Here is a 17,760-nt window from a genome sequence, read left to right as displayed (position 1 = left end):
TGAGAATTTTTGATGAGATGAAGAGTAAATCATATTCAGAGCAGTGAAACTCAGAGTTGTATGCCTTTAAAGCACATTAAATATGTTTACAAATTAGTTTAGGCCAAATGTGTTTGTTATGACATTAATTACAGTGTTAGTTAGATGTAATCCGATTTTTTAGATAGATAGTTAGATAGTTGGTGATGTAATCTGTTTTTTGTTTTTTTTAAATAGAACCTACCTCTAGCCACAAACCTACCAAAAATGTGCAGTGGCAGTTTTTATTATTGATAATTTTGTAAAATCCTCACTTACAGACCTGGTTCCGTTCTTACGTTCCAGTCGTAAAACTAATTGATTGGTAAGTGAGGAAGCAGTAGCAAGCATGCGCAGGAAAGCAGGTCTACGTTCAGGGGAATTCCCCTGAACATAGACCAGTTCACTAGCGCAGGGAATCCCACGAATCTATGCTTGGGGAAACTTACCTGAACATAGTTTAGCTTACTAGCACAGGGAATCCCATGCATATATGTTCGGGGTTCAATTCCCCGGAACATAGATCAACTCTCTAACATGGGGAATCCCTTGAATCCACATGCTAGAGAGCTTGCCGTGAGGCCAAGCAGTTGTAAAACAGGTAGGTCATTAAGAGGACCACCTGTACTAACTCTTGAGCAACAATAAATATCCATTTGAGTATCAAGAAATTCTTTTTTTTTTTTTTTTATTCTTTATTTTTGAGTGCAGGTAGTTGAGTACATACACGCCAGTTAAGCCACAACAGCAATAACCGGCCATTCTTGGTTAACAGAAAGATGACATTACGTGATACTGCACAGTTTTATATTAAGTGTGCTTAAACTTTAAGCATAAACATTATTAAAAGAGAAAAGATAAATGCAGAAAACAAAAAGAGATTATTACCATACTATACTGTCGGTCCCACAGTTCTAAGGATAATGACATGTTTAGGTGACTGTAGCGGGGGCCTACCCCTTTGGGGTAAATGGCGTAACCATCCTGCCGGGACATTGTAGGTAAATTGGTGCATGCGCGCCAGCTATGCCGCGACAGCATATACCGGCCACTCTTGATTAACGAAGGGATGGGATTAAGTGACAGTGCCCAAGTTTAAATTGAGTGAGCTTAACCTTAAGTGAAAACAGTATTAAAAGATAAACCATCGATGGAAATAGCAGAGTGAGGATGTCACCTCATTATAGCAACTACCCCACAAGTCTAAGGAGGATAATAAGTGTGGGGGTCAGTAGCAGGGGTGCACACCTTTGGGTATGCTGACATAGCCGACCTGTGGAGGTGTTGCAACTCATGAGGGGAATTTAATGTGTGTCGTGTCGGTGAACACCGCATATCAGCTGATGCCACCTCAGCGCTATTCGGGTTTCCTAAGAGTTAGGTGGTGGCATATTAGTCCTCCCATTTTGTTTAGTTGTACATGTTTAACTTGTTTAACTAAGCGGGATGTTGGCAAGGTAGGATTAGATATATTAATATAAGATGATGGTGGTCGTTGCTGGCCGTTGCTAGGACACCTATGTCATAGGAGGTAGTGTGTGGACATGTATCGAAGCGGAGTAGTATCTAGCTATAGGCAATATGGCTAAACAGTGCGTAGGTTTTTCATATCAGTTACAGAAGTATACAAAAAGCAATGTAACACACTTAGAGGCATGGTGTGAGTGAACTCTTTAAGAATTCCTGGCCCATAGGCTTTAAATGTCTAGTATTTTCTATTGTGTCACTGGATATAATAAGTTATCGGCTGTAGTGCCTTTGCTCAAAATGCTTGTAACTCAATGTCGCTTCACATATTTTCGCAGCCCCTTCGTAACCTACCATATGTACCTGCCAGAGCTCTATAAAAAAAAAAAAATGAGGCACTTTTCAAATCTTCCTGTCACAGCACGCAATACTACCCAGTAACTAGACAGCACGTTAGATATGCATAAGATGCTGAATTACGGGCACAGACAATAAGTGAAGAACCATATAACACAGTATGATAGCTTGACCTTAGCGTCTCTGGAAAGTCCCCCACCCTCTGACATGCCAGAGGTGAAATTAAGCTTTTTAAGTGAGTGATCGTGACGTGGGTCTCGGTACGCGTCCTCTTGCTTGTGTCAGAGGCTACCTTTCCCGGTGGTCAGGGTTGCCCGCCTTGGGTGACTGCGAGTTGTGGGTATGTTGTGGTCTGAGCGAGAGTCTAATGATAAGTCATAAGTTTTTTAAAACAATATAAATGTGGAACCTTGTAGCGGGGGATCACAGATGGGGTCCTCGAACTTGGCGGTGTAGTATGGTTATGCTTGGCATCCCCGAGTCTCCATCTGGGCCTCAGGTACCCAGCGTGGTGCGGGCGGCCCTCTGTGCTTTAAAAGCCATAGGAGACGAGGTGGTGGCCCCGGAGGGTCAGAATGCTTGGACTTTGGTCATGTCCCAGGTATGAGGGTGTTGTTGTCTTGGAGCTTGACCGGTACTAACCGGATCTGTCGATAGTCCTAGCGCAAGCAGCACTGAGTCCATTTCTGCCGCCTCCGTTAGGCGGGTTGTTTCTCCCCCATGGGAGATGATCAGGCTCCTAGGGTATGCCCAGCGATATGGGATGGAGTGTTGACGGAGCTTGACCGTTAGTGGTTTGAGCCTGCTTCTCCACAGCACTGTGGGCCTGGACAGGTCCTGATAGAAGGATAGGGTAGCGTTTTCAAATGAGTGGTTTGCCTTGTTTCTCACGGCAGTCATGAGGGTTAACTGGGCTGCCCTTGTTCGAAGCTGCAAAATGACATCCCTTGGGGTGTCTGCTGGTGCTGTAGCGGCCCTCGGGATGCGGTAGGTCCCTTCTATCTCAGTTAACTTTGTTTGCAGCGGTGAGAGCAGGGAAGCGAGCAGTCTCCCGGCGTAGTGTGTCAGGTCGCCTGGGGCTACAGTTTCCGGGATACCCCGGATTTTTACATTTCTGCTCCTGTTCTGATCTTCTATGGCGTCTAGGCGGCCGGTGAGTTGGGCCTGAGCGCGCCGCATCTCCATATTTTGGGCTTCTAATTGTGTGCACCGGGCAGAGAGATCTTTCGTCTCCCCTTCTGTTGTTTTAACGCGCCCCTCCACTGATTGTATCTCTTCCCGCAGGGTGGCCACATCTGCGGCAAACATTTCGCGGAGGTGGCGTAGCAAGGCCTTGATGTCCCCCTTCGTGGAGGGCAGCTCATTATCTTCGTCGGAGGATGGGAGGTGTAAGCCCCCTGAGCTCGGGAATACATCCAGTTCATCCATCGCTTGATCCTCGGAGGAGGCCGAGGCCGCGTCGCCATGTTTTGTAGTAGGCGCAGCGTGGTTTGGGGCCTGTGCGGGTCGGAGGAGAAGATCCCAAATATCTCATGCCCCTGTTGGTCTCGGGGCACCCTGGTGCTTTGACTTCTTCCCCATCTCGCTATGACCCGGTAGAGGCTTAGGTAGGAGATTTTCGGGTGGGTAAATTGCTATTTTCAGGCTTTTTTTCTGTGGAGCTCTGCTTACACACGTCTGCTCGTTATGGCTGCTGGCTCCGCCTCCTATTATCACGCTTTTAATTGCCCACAGCGGTAAACAAAGATGGTTGTCATGGCATTCCTGGGAGCATAATGTGACATGTTTTACTCTAAATACCTTGAAATTAGTTTTTTCCTGTAGATATGCATGATGTTAAATGATTGATTTTCTGGGGAGATGAGAACGTCCAAAGTTTCCCTGCCAGGCCCAGGTACCAAAGCCTTATGATGTGGTGTCCAGAATGAAGTGCTCCAACCTCATTTTCGTCTCCTTCATTTGACAGTCTTCTTTTTCTTCTGAGGCTCTTTCTGCTCTGTAGGCTGCCTCTATGCTGCTCCCCTGCGGTTTCAGTCATCATCAAGAAATTCTTATTCTCAAATTATTCATCTGAAAGGAATGTATTATTTGTCTTTAATTATAGACTCTCTATATCTGGTGGGTGGCACATTCCAGTGATGGCCCAGTGCAGCAAGATGTGGGAGATCTGTGCCAATAATAAAACTTTCTTTGTTCCTATGGGGTGGTAATTGGGTTAGACAGCATATCCATGTGCCCCTGTACCTATATTTTGTATTTTACTGGTCAGTTATGTCATACAATAAGTAAAGAAGGATGCAATCTAGCATTGAAAGGGTATTAGTAATCATATAAGACAATGAAAAAAATAATCATTTACAAGGTCATCCTGTTGCATCTTGTTTTGAGAAGTTTGAATGTGCTTTTGCAGATGGTTTACAACAATGAAGAACAGAACATTACATTTACAAAAACTGGTGAGTAGCATGATATCACCTGTGTTTTGCTGGAGACGTACGAATAATATAATTCTGTAGTAATGATGACGATGAGGCAACTAAACAAAGCTTCTTGATTGGTTTGCAGGCTGACACTTGGAGCCAATCAGAGTAATGACATTAGCATCAGCTGTAAGTTAAGGCATGTCATACTTTTATTGGCTCCCAGGGCGATCAAACAAGACTTGATATTAAGGTATTTAGGGTTATGATTAGTTATGGTTATGTAATGTAGTAGTGCAATGTAATAGTTAAGGTGCCCTGGGGCCCCCAATGTAAGTTATTAAAACGTTTAAAGTCTAGCATTTCCTAAGAATCCCTGCCGAACCTGGATTTAATTATATATATGTAGTTCACACACATCCACTACTACATTCAGCTAAAACTCATACACCTGCCTTTAGCTTACTGAAAACTCAATTCATGCTGCACAGAAAACTGTTATGGAGCCTCTTAAAGGAGATAGAGATTTGGCATTGTGTGCCCTTCTGTTGGTTGCATGCTGTACAAGTCCTTGGACAAAAAGGGAGAAGCATATAATTCTACCTTCTCTCTGCTCTTTATTATCTCTAATGACTTCTATAATTTAAGTTAGAGAGACTAACCTTTGAAAGGTCACTGGGTGGTGTTTAGTCATACAAATTAAAATAGAATGTGAAGAGGCTAAACTAATTGATCAAGTGGACGACAATATTTATGACCACCAGTACAGAGTTGTTTAAACTTCTAATATTTGGATGTTCTGTGTTTCAGGTCTTGACTTACAAAACGAACACTCTTCTTTTGGATGGGAAAACCTGAGAAGACAGCTAGTGGAAACATATAATAGTTCAAGTTTCAGCAATTTGTCATTGTTTCCTGATTCCTCCCATCTTTCCATAGACCTGAAATCCCTCTTTGCAGATATATCTGTGGTCTTGAAGGACACCAGGAATCAGCCAGTTCGGCAGCTGACATTACCTGATATACTGTCCATTCTGAGTGATATCACCATGATAGAAGGTGAGGCTGGCAGTGGGAAAACGGCTCTGCTCCGAAAAATAGCCATTCTCTGGGCCTCAGGAACCTGTCCCATACTCAGCCGGTTCAGCCTTGTCTTTTATATCTCAGTTTCCTCCACTGAAAACCAACAAACATTAAGTGACATAATCAGAGAACAACTGTGTGGATCCACAACATTGCATGATGAAAACATTATGGAAGAAATTATAAGTACTTTAGGGAACCAAGTCCTGTTTCTCCTCGATGACTATAATGAGATGGACCTGGTTCCTGGGGCAATAGATGATCTTTTATTAAAAAACCCAGCCAATCGAGTAAGTGTGGCAGTCACTGTACGCAATGGCATGGGCAGGAAGTTGCGTAAGTTATCAAGGACAGAACTGAGTATCCAAGAATTCCCTTTGTATAGCTCTCTATATATTTATAGAAGGTCTTTTTCTCATGACATAGAATTTCTTGAACATTTTGTACTTCAATTAGTTGATTCAAATACATTACAAGCTGCATTAAAGACTCCTCTCTTTGCATTTTCCCTTTGCGTTTACTGGGTAGAAAACCCAAGTGAGATCTTATTTGAAGATTCCGTCATTTGCAAAAGATACCTGATGCACATCATGTTAAAACACTCTAAACTCAAAGATAAAATGGAAACCCTAGTTTCAGCATGTGGAGAACTTGCCCTGCATGGCCTTTTTCAGGCTCAGTTTGATTTTACAGACAAAGATCTCTGTGCATTTGATATTGACACGGAATTGGCTCTCAAATGTGGACTTTTAAAGAAATTCACCTCCCAGCGTCTTCGCCCTATTTACAAGTTTTTTCATCCAACTTTTCTGGAGTTTCTTGCTGGCAAAAGGCTCAGTCAATACCTGGATTCTACAGATAAAGATCAATTAAATAAAGGGATTTTATTCTTGCAGCAAATCAATAACATTACAAAATTTGTTGGACGCTACTATGTGTTCCTGAAATATTGCTGCTTTCATTCACCAGGAACAGCTTTATTTGTGATTTCCTATCTCTTCGACCTTCTGAATAAAAGTGAAGCATTTGACTATGAAGTTGGTGTAAAGAGTCACTTCGAACATCATCCTGAATTAGCATGGAGAGAGGATATTCTATCAGTTTTAAAAAGCAACAAGCCAGACCTTCATCTTTCATTTGCTGTCCATACGTTACTGAATTTTGCCATTGATGTTGCGTACAAAAGCAATTATGTGGATGAATGTGCTCCCATCATTTTGCAATATCTTACCAGGAAGGATATTTGTGTGGATTTATCACATCCCAGAAAGAGTCTTTTAATATTCCTCTCAAAATACCCAGAAGGACTTTCAATGATTAACAGTCTAGAACTACGGATGATTGAACCAATAATGAATAAAGTCCCCCATGGTCCAGACTTTGGCTCTCATTTAGATGTGCCGACAGTTGACAAAGATTATTCTAAGGCTTTTATGCTTTCAGATGAGGCTTGGCACTCGGATGTGAAAAACTATTTTGTTAAAAGTAAAATCAACATTTCTGAATTTGGTTTAAATCAAAGTCATCATAAAATTGATGTTCTACAAGTTAATGCAAGTGGTGAATATATGATTGAGGGGCCTGTTCTTAACAATCTCTCAGTATTCCTTTCTCTTTCCCACCATATTGAACTCAATCTGAAGAGTTGTCCTGGTTTTGTAAGAAATATCTCACATTGCATTGAACAATATAAAACCTCTTTTGTGAAGTGCAGGATATCTACTGTGGAACTAACTATAGAAGAGCAGAAACTGATAACACAGATGTCCACATTACAGAGTCTGCATATGATTAACATAGCACCACCAGGTAATTATGAATATGGTAATAGCACAAATGTTGAAACGGTTCCTTACGTTTGCTATCACTAAATTTTAAAGGGTTACTCCAAGCACCATGACCACCTCCTCAGCCAGGGTTAAAAAAATTATCTTTATTTATCTTTTCTCCCTTGAAGCTCTGGTCTCTAACATGTAGCTCCACCTTTTTGGTTGAGGTTGTCTAATACTTTCCCATAGTAAAGCATTGAGAGGCTAGTAGGCATGTGCGCAACATACCCAAGTTGCACCAATCAGATTGTCTTTCTTAGACTATCTGATTGAAATAATGAGGTGACAAACACATTCCCCACGTGTAGCGGCCACATTCCCCATGCAGTTATGGTCACCCGATGGCCATATATCTTAAGGGGCCCCTTTTAATGATGTCAGCCGCAACTAGTGCTGGGAGGAAGTGATGGCCGGTCACTTCCTCCCAGCTTATTCATCGCGGGATGGAGAAGAAAGGCCATGAAGAGGGAGAGCCAGACCGACTTCCATCAGCCCCAGTCACCCTCCTGCACTGAAAAGGTAAGAAACAGGAGGCTGGCTGAAAAATTAGCTGCATGTGGGTGTTTCTGTATGTATGTATGTGTGTCTCTTTATGTAAGTATGTATGTATGTATGTGTGTGTCTGTATGTATGTATCAACATGTATGTATGTATGTTATTATTATTATTATTATTGGTATTTATATAGTGCCAACTAATTCTGGAGTGCTTTACAATATTATGAAAGGGGTGAGGGGATTTACAATAAATGAGACAATTACACAGTGACACAGGAACAATAGGTAGATGAGGGCCTCTAATCAAAGAGCTTACAATCCAGAGGGATGTATGTATGTGTGTCTCTGTATGTATGACAGTATGTATGTATGTATGTATGTATGTATGTGTGTATGTATCTCAGTATGTATGTGTATGTCAGTATGTATGTACGTGTGTATGTATGTATGTATGTCTGTATGTCAGTATGTCTGTATGTGTCTTTATGCATATATGTTTCTGTATGTCCGTATGTATGTATGTGTGTGTGTGTCTATATGTATGTGTGTATCTGTATGTCCTATTGCATGTGTGTGTGTCTGTATGTATGTTAGTATGTGTCTGTGTGTCAGTATGTATGGCTGTGTGTGTATGTCTGTTTCAGTATGTGTGTGTCAATATGTATATCTATGTATGTGTATGAATGCTTCAGTCTGTGTGTCTGTTATTATGTATGTGTGTGTCGGTATGTGTGTATATGTGTGTCAGGAATGTCTGTGTGCATATGTGTGTCGTGTGTGTGTCTCTGGGTATCAATGTGTATCTTTGTGTGAGTTTCTGTGCTCCTATGTGTCTCTGTATGTTCTTTCTGTGTCAATGTTTGAGTGTCTGTGTATCAATGTATGTGTCAATGTGGGTATATGTGTGTGTATCTGTGTGTCAGTGTGTGTGTCTGTGTATTTGCATGTGTGACAGTGTATGTATCTGTGTATCAGTGTGTGTGAAAATGTATACACTACACACAAATGCACACCTGCATTCAAACACCAACATTCACAAATACAAAAGCATGCTCACATTCAAACACAAATTGTAAGTGTATATATATACGTACACACAATATACACAAAGTGCATCTACTACACACATGCTGCATCCACTACGCATGCACTAACACACACTGTGCCCACTTTACACACACTGCATCAAATACACAAACACACACACTGTATCCACAAAACACACGCCCTGTATCCACTCCTAAAATTTCTGATGGAGGCCCTGCTTGGAAATAATAGAGTGATTTATCCTGATAATCTACAGGCAATGAGAGAACAAGTGCTACAAACATCAGAAAAATGTGGAATGCCATAAGGCGATGCAACAACCAAGTGTCCAAAGCTACATTTTGTAAATGCTGTTTGAGAAGAAGAGCAGTTATTGTATCAAAAAAGTCACATAGAAACCTATCCACCAAGCAATGAATGCACCACAACTTGGTATTTAATGAATAAATACCTTAATATGTAATGGATAATGTTATGGCGGTTTGATATTTATGTTTATTGCTGGCATCTACAAGTTTAAAATTAGATTTTTTTCCACAGAATATATTCTTTCACACTTGGACAAATTCACACAGTTAAAGGAACTAAAGATGGATTTAGCTGATTATTATGAAGTGTTTGACATGATGTCTGATGGATTTAAAAAACTACACTACCTTGAAAAACTAATGCTGAGAAATGTTAATTTGGCCAATTACTACCCTCAATTAGGTAAGGATTTATTTTATCAGCTAAAATCTGCAATTGTGTTTTTATTAATATTACCATCACCCTAATAAAAATTTAAAAAAGCATTTAAAGTTCCTTTATTCAGTACAAATGTCTTGTCATGGCGCACTGTGGTTAAGATGGTTGCGAAGGTCACACAATTATATCCTTAATTATTATGTTTTTGCAAGTATGCATCCAGTTGCTGTTTAGACATCTGTACTGACTCTGATAAAACCACTTCTTCAGGCAGAAGATTCCACATCCTTATTGTTCTTTCTGTAAAAAAAAACATGTTTCCCTTGCCTTAGACCAAATCTCTTTTCTTCCAGTCTAAATGTGTGACCTGGTGTGCTATGTAGAGTCCTCTTTGTGTTTATCTAAACTAAACAGGTTTACATTTGTTAACCTTTCTTCATTACTAAAATGTTCCATCAATTTTTTTACATTTTGTAGCCCACCTCTGTACTTTTTCTAGTGCCATAATATCCTTCTTTAGAACAGGTGCCCAAAATTGCATAGCATATTCTGGATGTGGTCATACCAGTGATTTATAAAGAGGCAAAAGGATATTCTCATGTGAAGAATTGATGCCCCTTTTTACACATGACAATACCTTACTCACTGCTGATTGACATTACAATGATCTTTCACCAAGCCATGATGCGACTAAGCATATCATTAAAATACTTACTTAAAAGAAACCATAACAACAGGCTAGCATTTTTGAGCGGTTTGTCTAAAACCTGGAGTCTGGTCCATGATTGTGATTGTGGCCTGGTCCATCACTTACCCCTGCTAATGCAGATCTTACATTTCCTTATTTACAGTTTAAATTGTATCTGTCTTTTGACTGCAGTAATTAGCGTAATAAGTCAGTTGTCACTCGCTGAAAAGCAATGTGTCTAAACATGGTTGAAATTGATATTGCTTATGTGAAATAGTAACTTGGCAAAACAGCAACAAATGGGCGATGACTAGATTTGATTAATGTGTTTCTAAAATATTATAGAAATAAAAATAGAAAGGTACATTCAAAATATATTAATGTATTTGTTTTGATTACTGTACACCATATGTCTAGGAATCCAATATATTTCGGTAGTTAGAGAACACGATTTACAAGGAGCGCAATACTTTTTCAGTGTTTCAAGTTCTCACAATTTACATGTTTGGTCTTATAATGACCAACCAAAAGAACATATTATCATAAAGCAAACGCATTCTAGGTTATTTATTTAGGGGTATTTTATCACTTTTTAAATGACCATTTTGCTACCAAATCTGCTAAATGTTCTGGTAATATTGTATCTTTTGTGCATCTTTCATAACATTAAAGATAATTAAACGCTCTCTTTATATTTTGCGAATCTGAAGTGAAAATGTTGTACTCAGCACCATCTCCTCAGTACAGTAATACCTTCAATGCAGGGCCGGTGCAAGCATTTTTCCTGCCACAGTCAAACAAATCTGCCGCCCCATTTGCTTCACCATCATGCAGACCAACACACATGCTGACTCAAGTAGACACACACTGACCCATGCAGACAGACACACAGTGGTCCATACAGACAAACTGACCCATACAGGCAAACAAAACAACCCATATATACATACACACACTGACCCATACAGACACACACACACACATTGAAACATACAGACACACACACTGACCCATTGCTGTTCCTATATCACCTTGCATATGCCTGGCTTCCCATCACGTCTTTTCTCAGCATATTTCCTGTTATGCTCCTGCCCACTTCTCCGCACGTAGTGGGGAAGGGGCGGGAGCGAGGAATTGAAGCGCCTTTGCGCTGCCGCAATGGATGTCTGGAAAAGGGGGACTCTCTGAGCGGGCTGATGTGAATGCCACCAGACCAGTGTTGTACCGGGCGCTAGTCAGCAACAATGTAAGTGCTTCTGAGCACCCGGTAACAAGGTCGGCGGCACACTCATAATAATCTTACTTGATGGAGGGGTGGCCATGCAAAAACTATCATAAAGCCAGGGCTGGCATCCCCCACCTTATTTGCCTTTAGGAAGCCCTGGCCCTGCTTCAATGTAAACCATGCCCAGGGTTTTACAAAGTTACACGGCCAAATAGAGACCTATCCCGTTTAGTTGTTTTCAAACATTAGAAAACTGATGTGAGTCGGTGTTGCATTTTATGGCATATAAGTGGCTCACAAACTCAATGTACTGCATGAATGAATACAATAAAGAGGACATCAAATAAATAAAAAAAAATTGTCCCTGCATCTTCTTATTATTAATATTGGCATTTATATAGCGCTAACTTATTCAGCAGAGGTTTGCAATATTATAAAGGAGGAACTTTAACAATAAATGAGACAATTACAAAATGTTACATGTACAATAGGTTGATGAGGACCCTGCTCAAACGAGCGGACAATCTAGAGGAGGTGGGTATAAAACCACAACAAGAAAGGCATTAAAGATGAAAGCAACAGGGTGAGAAAGTAGCAGATCTAGAAGGGAGAGTTGAGTTGAGAGAGCAAGACACAGGTTTGTGAAAAAGAAGTTACCCTTAAGAGTCCATAAGCTTTTCTTGGGAGGTGGGTTTTGAGGGACTTTATAAATGATTGAGGACTAGAGTAGAGTCTAACAGGGGTAGACGGGAAAGGAAAAGAAAAAGGAAAAGGAAAGGAGCCGCCCGCGAGAAGTCTTGCAAGTGCAAGTTAGCAGTAAGCATGCGAGAAGCAGACTGGAGAGGGTCACCATCAGTGGAGAGCCCAAAAATGGATGTACCTATACATTAGTGAAGAAATGGCTAGAGTTGTTTAGAGCTTTATAGGTAAAGGTTAGTATTTTGAAATGACTCTTGTTGGGTACCCATTCCTGCCTGCATACTTATTCGGAGCAGCAGCTGTCCATGTCACAGCTCGTTTGCATTCACATTCACTCTGGGGTATTTACTTGTCATGTTCTCGCATGCCGAGAGTGCTTTTCTGAGTTCTGGTTGATCATTTTGGTTTCTGACTCCACTTGTTAATTGATTCCCCAGTTTTCTTTAATTCTTGATCTTGGCATGTTTTCTGATTTTGTTTGTTTTCTATGCTACTTGACCTCAGCACTCTCTGACTATTCTTGCAGGCTCTTTCTTCTACCTTATATGTTAAGCCTGATCATTCTGAGGACTGGTAATATGTTTCCTGATACGGTTTGTCCTAGGTTTGTGACATTGTTATAGACTTTGATTCCTACTCAAAATAAAAGATACAACAAAAGGGCATATGGAAACAGACAATTATTGCCTTTATAAGTCTGCCTCAGCAGCTTCTCCAAATCATAATGAACTACTACGAATATATGAAACTCCAGTGCAGGACCCTACCCACATTTTGCCTTCACAAGGCTCAACATTGTTCTCCCTTAATGACCCTTGTGAAATCGAAATGAGCATTTGTGCTTGGTAATTTGAAATGAAATATCACTCATATCATTAGATATCGTTGGTCAATCACAAAATAGGAGTTAGGCCAATTCTGGGGAATTCTAATTTGGGATAATTTGGTTTGTACATTCTGTACTTGTGAGTGACTATAGTTGCTGCAGAAAATGCAGGATATGGTGAATAGAGTTTTGTTTTTTGTTTCATTGTATTCATTTCTTTGTTTGCCCTTAGTAAGCTATTTGTGGAATGTTTTTTTAGAAACATTCTTTAATTAATATGCTCAGTAAATAACCATTTTTTTTTTACAATTTCCTTTGTCTTGTGCAGCGGACTGTATTTCATGTTTCCCTAATTTGACGACTTTTCATTTAAATGGTGACTGGTGTCCGAATTTTGAGAAAACAATGGGTGCAATCTCTAAAAATGGAAACATCTGCGAATTAAATCTGTATGGATTATTGATAAAGGACAGTGAAATTATCCATCTGGGTATGATTTAAACGTGCAGTCCTACTCTATATACAATCAATAGTATCTGCAAACAACTAGCAACACTGTAACAATAACTCTTGATAGTATAAATAACAGTCAATGTGTCTATGACTTTAAAAAGCACAGTGTGTCTGTGTTTTCATAACAGAAAGAACACTCACAGTAAGAGGGGATAATGCACATAGTACCTGCAATAGTACATAAAAATGTATAGAAATATTTTTATTTTGTTATTATTCTTTTATATAGGACCAACCTTAAATTTAGCAAAAATACAGTTAAAGGAACAGTGCACACACAAAAACATAAATGCAGTTTTAAATTTACCCCTTAACGACCGCGGACATACTAGATATGTCCGGAAAAAACGGTCGTTAAGGACCGCGAATGTATCTAGTACGTCCGTGGCAAAAATAACTTTTTACTTATCTGGACCGGCAATCTGTGGTGATCCCGGTCAGGAGGGACCGCCCGAGACCCCAGCAGTCCCCCTGCAGCATCTCCGGCCACCCAGGCAGACAGTCCAGAGAATTTAATTGGCAAGCCCTATATTTAATCCCGTAACCCCGTAACACAAATATGAGTGTTTGAAAAATTAAAACTTATCATGACGATGATATCACCAGTAAAAGTGCAGTTTTTGTATTTAAAAAATGCAAAAAACAAATAAAAATGCTAACTTTGGCCAGCGTTCGTGACTAAGTGCTACTACAAAAGACTGGACATACCCCATTTTGGATACCCTGGGTTGTCTACATTTGCAAATAGTATGCCATGATGGGGTTAATTAACATTCCTGGGCTACCATACGGTCTCAAAGGCAACATAGACCCAGCAAACCAATCTGGCAAACTGAAATGGACAAGCCCTATATTGACCCTGTAACTTTCCAAGACACCAAACCTGTACATGGGGGGTATTGTTATACTCGGGAGACTTCGCTAAACACAAATTAGTTTTTCAAAACAGTAAAACATATTACAGCAATGATATTGTCAGTGAAAGTGACTTTTTTTTTTTTGCATTTTTCACACAAATGGCACTTTCACTGATGATATCATTGTTGTGATACGTTTTACTGCTTTGAAACACTAATATTACACTAAACATTAAACTATAAGATTATGTCTTAAAGATTGCAAGAATAGTCCCTTCTTAGTTGCAAAAATTGACCGACTAAAATATATTGAAAGAAATTAATTGCGTGATTACTATGCACTCTCAATGTTGTATTGGCACCTGTAGGTTCACAACAAAATACTAGATTATATGGAAAAACCCAACTGGGAACAAAATGACATCTAAAAATTTACGGAGTGACCATCATTGTCTCAAATTCAAATGATTAAAATCTCAAATTCAAATGATTAAAATATTCTAAGAATGATTCAATATATTCCTGATCACTCTGGCAAATAGAAAACAAATTATGTCTCTTATACATAAAAACTATATCCATGATGTAATCAGTAATATAATAGTTTTTTTGTTTGTTTTTTCAGTATCGGGATTATTTTCACTAAAAAAACTTAAAGTTTTGAATCTTCTAGCACATCATTTTGTGGAAGTTGAGGATGCAAAGATCTTTGGTATGATGTATTTTTTTTTTATTACATTGCATACAGACAAGGCATGCTTTTTTTCCTGACATGTGACCTTCATGTTGGTCACGTTTGTAGATTACATGAAAGCGGATATCTCACTGATTGCCCTCCATTACACAGAGTTTAAGATAAACTCATCTTCTAAATAAACAGTTTTAATAAATTAGTTCTCCTTAACCGACACACTCTCTCTGATTCACATCAATATATAGCCCTATAATGAAAAACTAATGGACAAGGACTACATGAAATGTTTGTATGTGTTCATAGAAGACAAGTCTTTGCAATACGGTTTCATACAGAATATATTGCTTAAAGGAACACTATAGGCACCCAGACTACTTCATCTCAATGAAGTGGTCTGGGGGCCATGTTCCCACTTTTAGCCCTGCAGGTGAGAACATAGACGTTCCTACAGAACAGCAACATTTTCACTGCGGGTTTAACCTGCCTCTAGTGTCATTATGACATTTGTATTGGATGGTCTTAGAAAGATCATCTGATTGGTGCAGTGCACCCATTAGTAGTCCATTATTTTGATGTACATATGCACTAGCTTCAGAAATGCTTTCCTATGGGAAATCATTGGATTGGCTGTGATCATCAACATTGATGATCCCTGCCAAAGAGGTGGAGTGGAACAGTAAGTAAACTAACTTTATAAACCCTGTCAGTGCTGACGCTGTCACAAAAACAGTTACTAGGACACTATAGAATTGGGGATACGTATTTGTATTCCTAATGCTATAGCGCACCTTTAAATCAACTGTGCTGAGAAGAATTATCTGAAAGAGTATTTGAGGGTTTGAGACACTCATCCATTTGTGTCCAATGTATAATGATGTCCACAGCTCACGATGTCATTTATTTGCCTTTATCTCAGCCAAGTGGTGGCTTTGCAACATTTCAGACGTTTTGGCCCTTTGTCAAGTCTGATGATACAAATGACAAGTCTTTATAAAGTTATGCGCTGTGTACATATTTTCGAATATCTGTCAACATTCAATGCGCTCCAGTAACATGTTAGATATGTACCAATGACTCAATGCTTAATTGTGATACATTTTATCACTCGCAATGGAAGACTGTTGTCTTTGTTTATTTAGCTAAATAAGCTGTATTCTTTGCAGTACGAGCCTTGTCATCATTGGTGCAGTTGGAAAAACTGGCCGTTCCCGGTGGACCTGGAATCACAGAAACAATTAGCTCAATTATAGAGCAGTTCCAATTTCTGCCAAACCTCATGGAACTACGTCTCCAAACCCACATTTTAAATGACCACAGCTTACTGGAGTTGGGTAATCATTATTATTATTTTTTTTTTATCCTGGCATAAACATCTCTCTATTACAGTGTAGCGTTGTTAGTGCACATCATTTCTGTAATTCAATATGAATTTAACATTTTACATCAAAATAGTTGAACTGGCAGCCTAGATGATTGAGAACTTTTCCAGTGCAGCTATTTTGACCTTAAATTTGAAACTCACTTGGAATGTTGTTCATTTCCTTTAGTAATTAACCCTGTCAGAGTTGAAGGGTGAGAGGACAGGCATCTTGTACAATGATAGGGCTGCTCCAGTAGACAGATTAAACTCAATGAAGTGTTTGAGGGATGGAACCTCCTCTTCAGTTGGAGCGGCAAAACAGATACGTTGTAATAAGGATGAAGTGGAGGTTGTGATATTATATTGGTTGAATATACAATTGCCCAGGTGTCCAAGAGCTGAATATATATATTTGAAAAGACAAGACGTTATAGTGGTAAATAAGGGAACCAGCTGTGGTTACTAAATATATATACTTATAAATATGAGAGAGAGTAAGTAAAAATTGTGCTAAGGTAGTATTTATTTATTTATTTATGATTTTCTTTTATATTCCAGCGACAGCTGCAAGGGAAGGGTTTTTGAACAACATCCAGATCTTAAACCTTGGTGTTAACCACGATATTACCCAATCTGGGTGGAGAGACTTTTTCCAGACTCTAGATAATCTGCCCCATTTAAATGAGCTGTTTATTAACAGACTTCATAGCCACCAGTTTAAAACCGATGCGTCGACTCTGCATTCAATAATTCAGTGTGTGTCGCGACTTCACAGCTTATCCTTGTTAGACATGCACGGATGGCTACTGGACAAAGATGACCTAGAGATGTTTAACTCCATGAAACGAAAGCATCCTCAGGGTAAAAGCTTCGCACTTCTATGGCAGTGGATATTACCGGTTCGCCCTATTGTGATCGACTAAGTGGTCTGCACCTTCAAAATTCTAAAATTGCAAAAATATTTATTTTACAGTTGAAATTTTAATTTTTATGTTTTGTTATTTATTAATGACACCCATTTTAAATGCTGCTTGAAATATAATTTGTAAATACAAATCCACAAGAGACATCATGGGACATGCCCTAAAATTACTATGGGGGAAAAAATGTATGTATGCTAATGCAATTATTGAGAAAAAAAATTACACTCATATTTTATGCGTTTTACTAATGTGCAATTTAACTTTACAACTGAGTTGTGGTAGCTGGAGTAGTTTAACCCAGCTATAAATTAAGCCATAAACAGGCTTGGAATTCTCTAGATGCTGTCATCAAAGAACAGTTGAATGCACATTACCTGCTATGTCACTTTCTTTTCTGAATAGTCTTCGTTGAGTTTGCAAAGGAATCATAAGTCTCAGACTTTAACATGGTTATTCACAACACTCCCATGGGTTATTTTTCTGCCCAGCTTAGCTCCCTGGAATGAAGTGCAAGTGGCAGACACTTTCTAAAACAAACCAGCCCTGTAAAAACGTCTCACTCAGCTGAAG

The 17,760-nt window shown here is 39.4% G+C and overlaps 1 protein-coding gene across 2 annotated transcripts in view; it reads left to right on the top strand.

Annotated features, from left to right (window-relative positions):
- Positions 1-17,448, top strand: part of LOC134610649 (baculoviral IAP repeat-containing protein 1-like) — an 87,968-nt gene extending 70,520 nt beyond the window's left edge. The window contains exons 9-15 of one of the 2 annotated variants that reach the window (XM_063453718.1): positions 4,253-4,298; positions 5,073-7,154; positions 9,259-9,429; positions 13,172-13,333; positions 14,839-14,925; positions 16,071-16,238; positions 16,826-17,448. In XM_063453718.1, the coding sequence (XP_063309788.1) occupies positions 4,253-4,298; positions 5,073-7,154; positions 9,259-9,429; positions 13,172-13,333; positions 14,839-14,925; positions 16,071-16,238; positions 16,826-17,190 (3,081 nt within the window). In that variant the 3' untranslated portion in view covers positions 17,191-17,448. Of the gene's footprint in view, positions 1-4,252; positions 4,299-5,072; positions 7,155-9,258; positions 9,430-13,171; positions 13,334-14,838; positions 14,926-15,269; positions 15,331-16,070; positions 16,239-16,825 lie in introns of those variants that run through there. The other variant, XM_063453719.1, reaches the window with a different exon arrangement.
- The last annotated feature ends 312 nt before the right edge of the window (positions 17,449-17,760 follow it).

The sequence above is a fragment of the Pelobates fuscus genome, chromosome 5 (genome assembly GCF_036172605.1).
Source record: "Pelobates fuscus isolate aPelFus1 chromosome 5, aPelFus1.pri, whole genome shotgun sequence".
In the NCBI taxonomy this organism is placed as follows: domain Eukaryota; kingdom Metazoa; phylum Chordata; class Amphibia; order Anura; family Pelobatidae; genus Pelobates; species Pelobates fuscus.
Note: the sequence above shows the minus strand (reverse complement) of the source record. Positions and strands in the feature narration are given on the sequence as shown.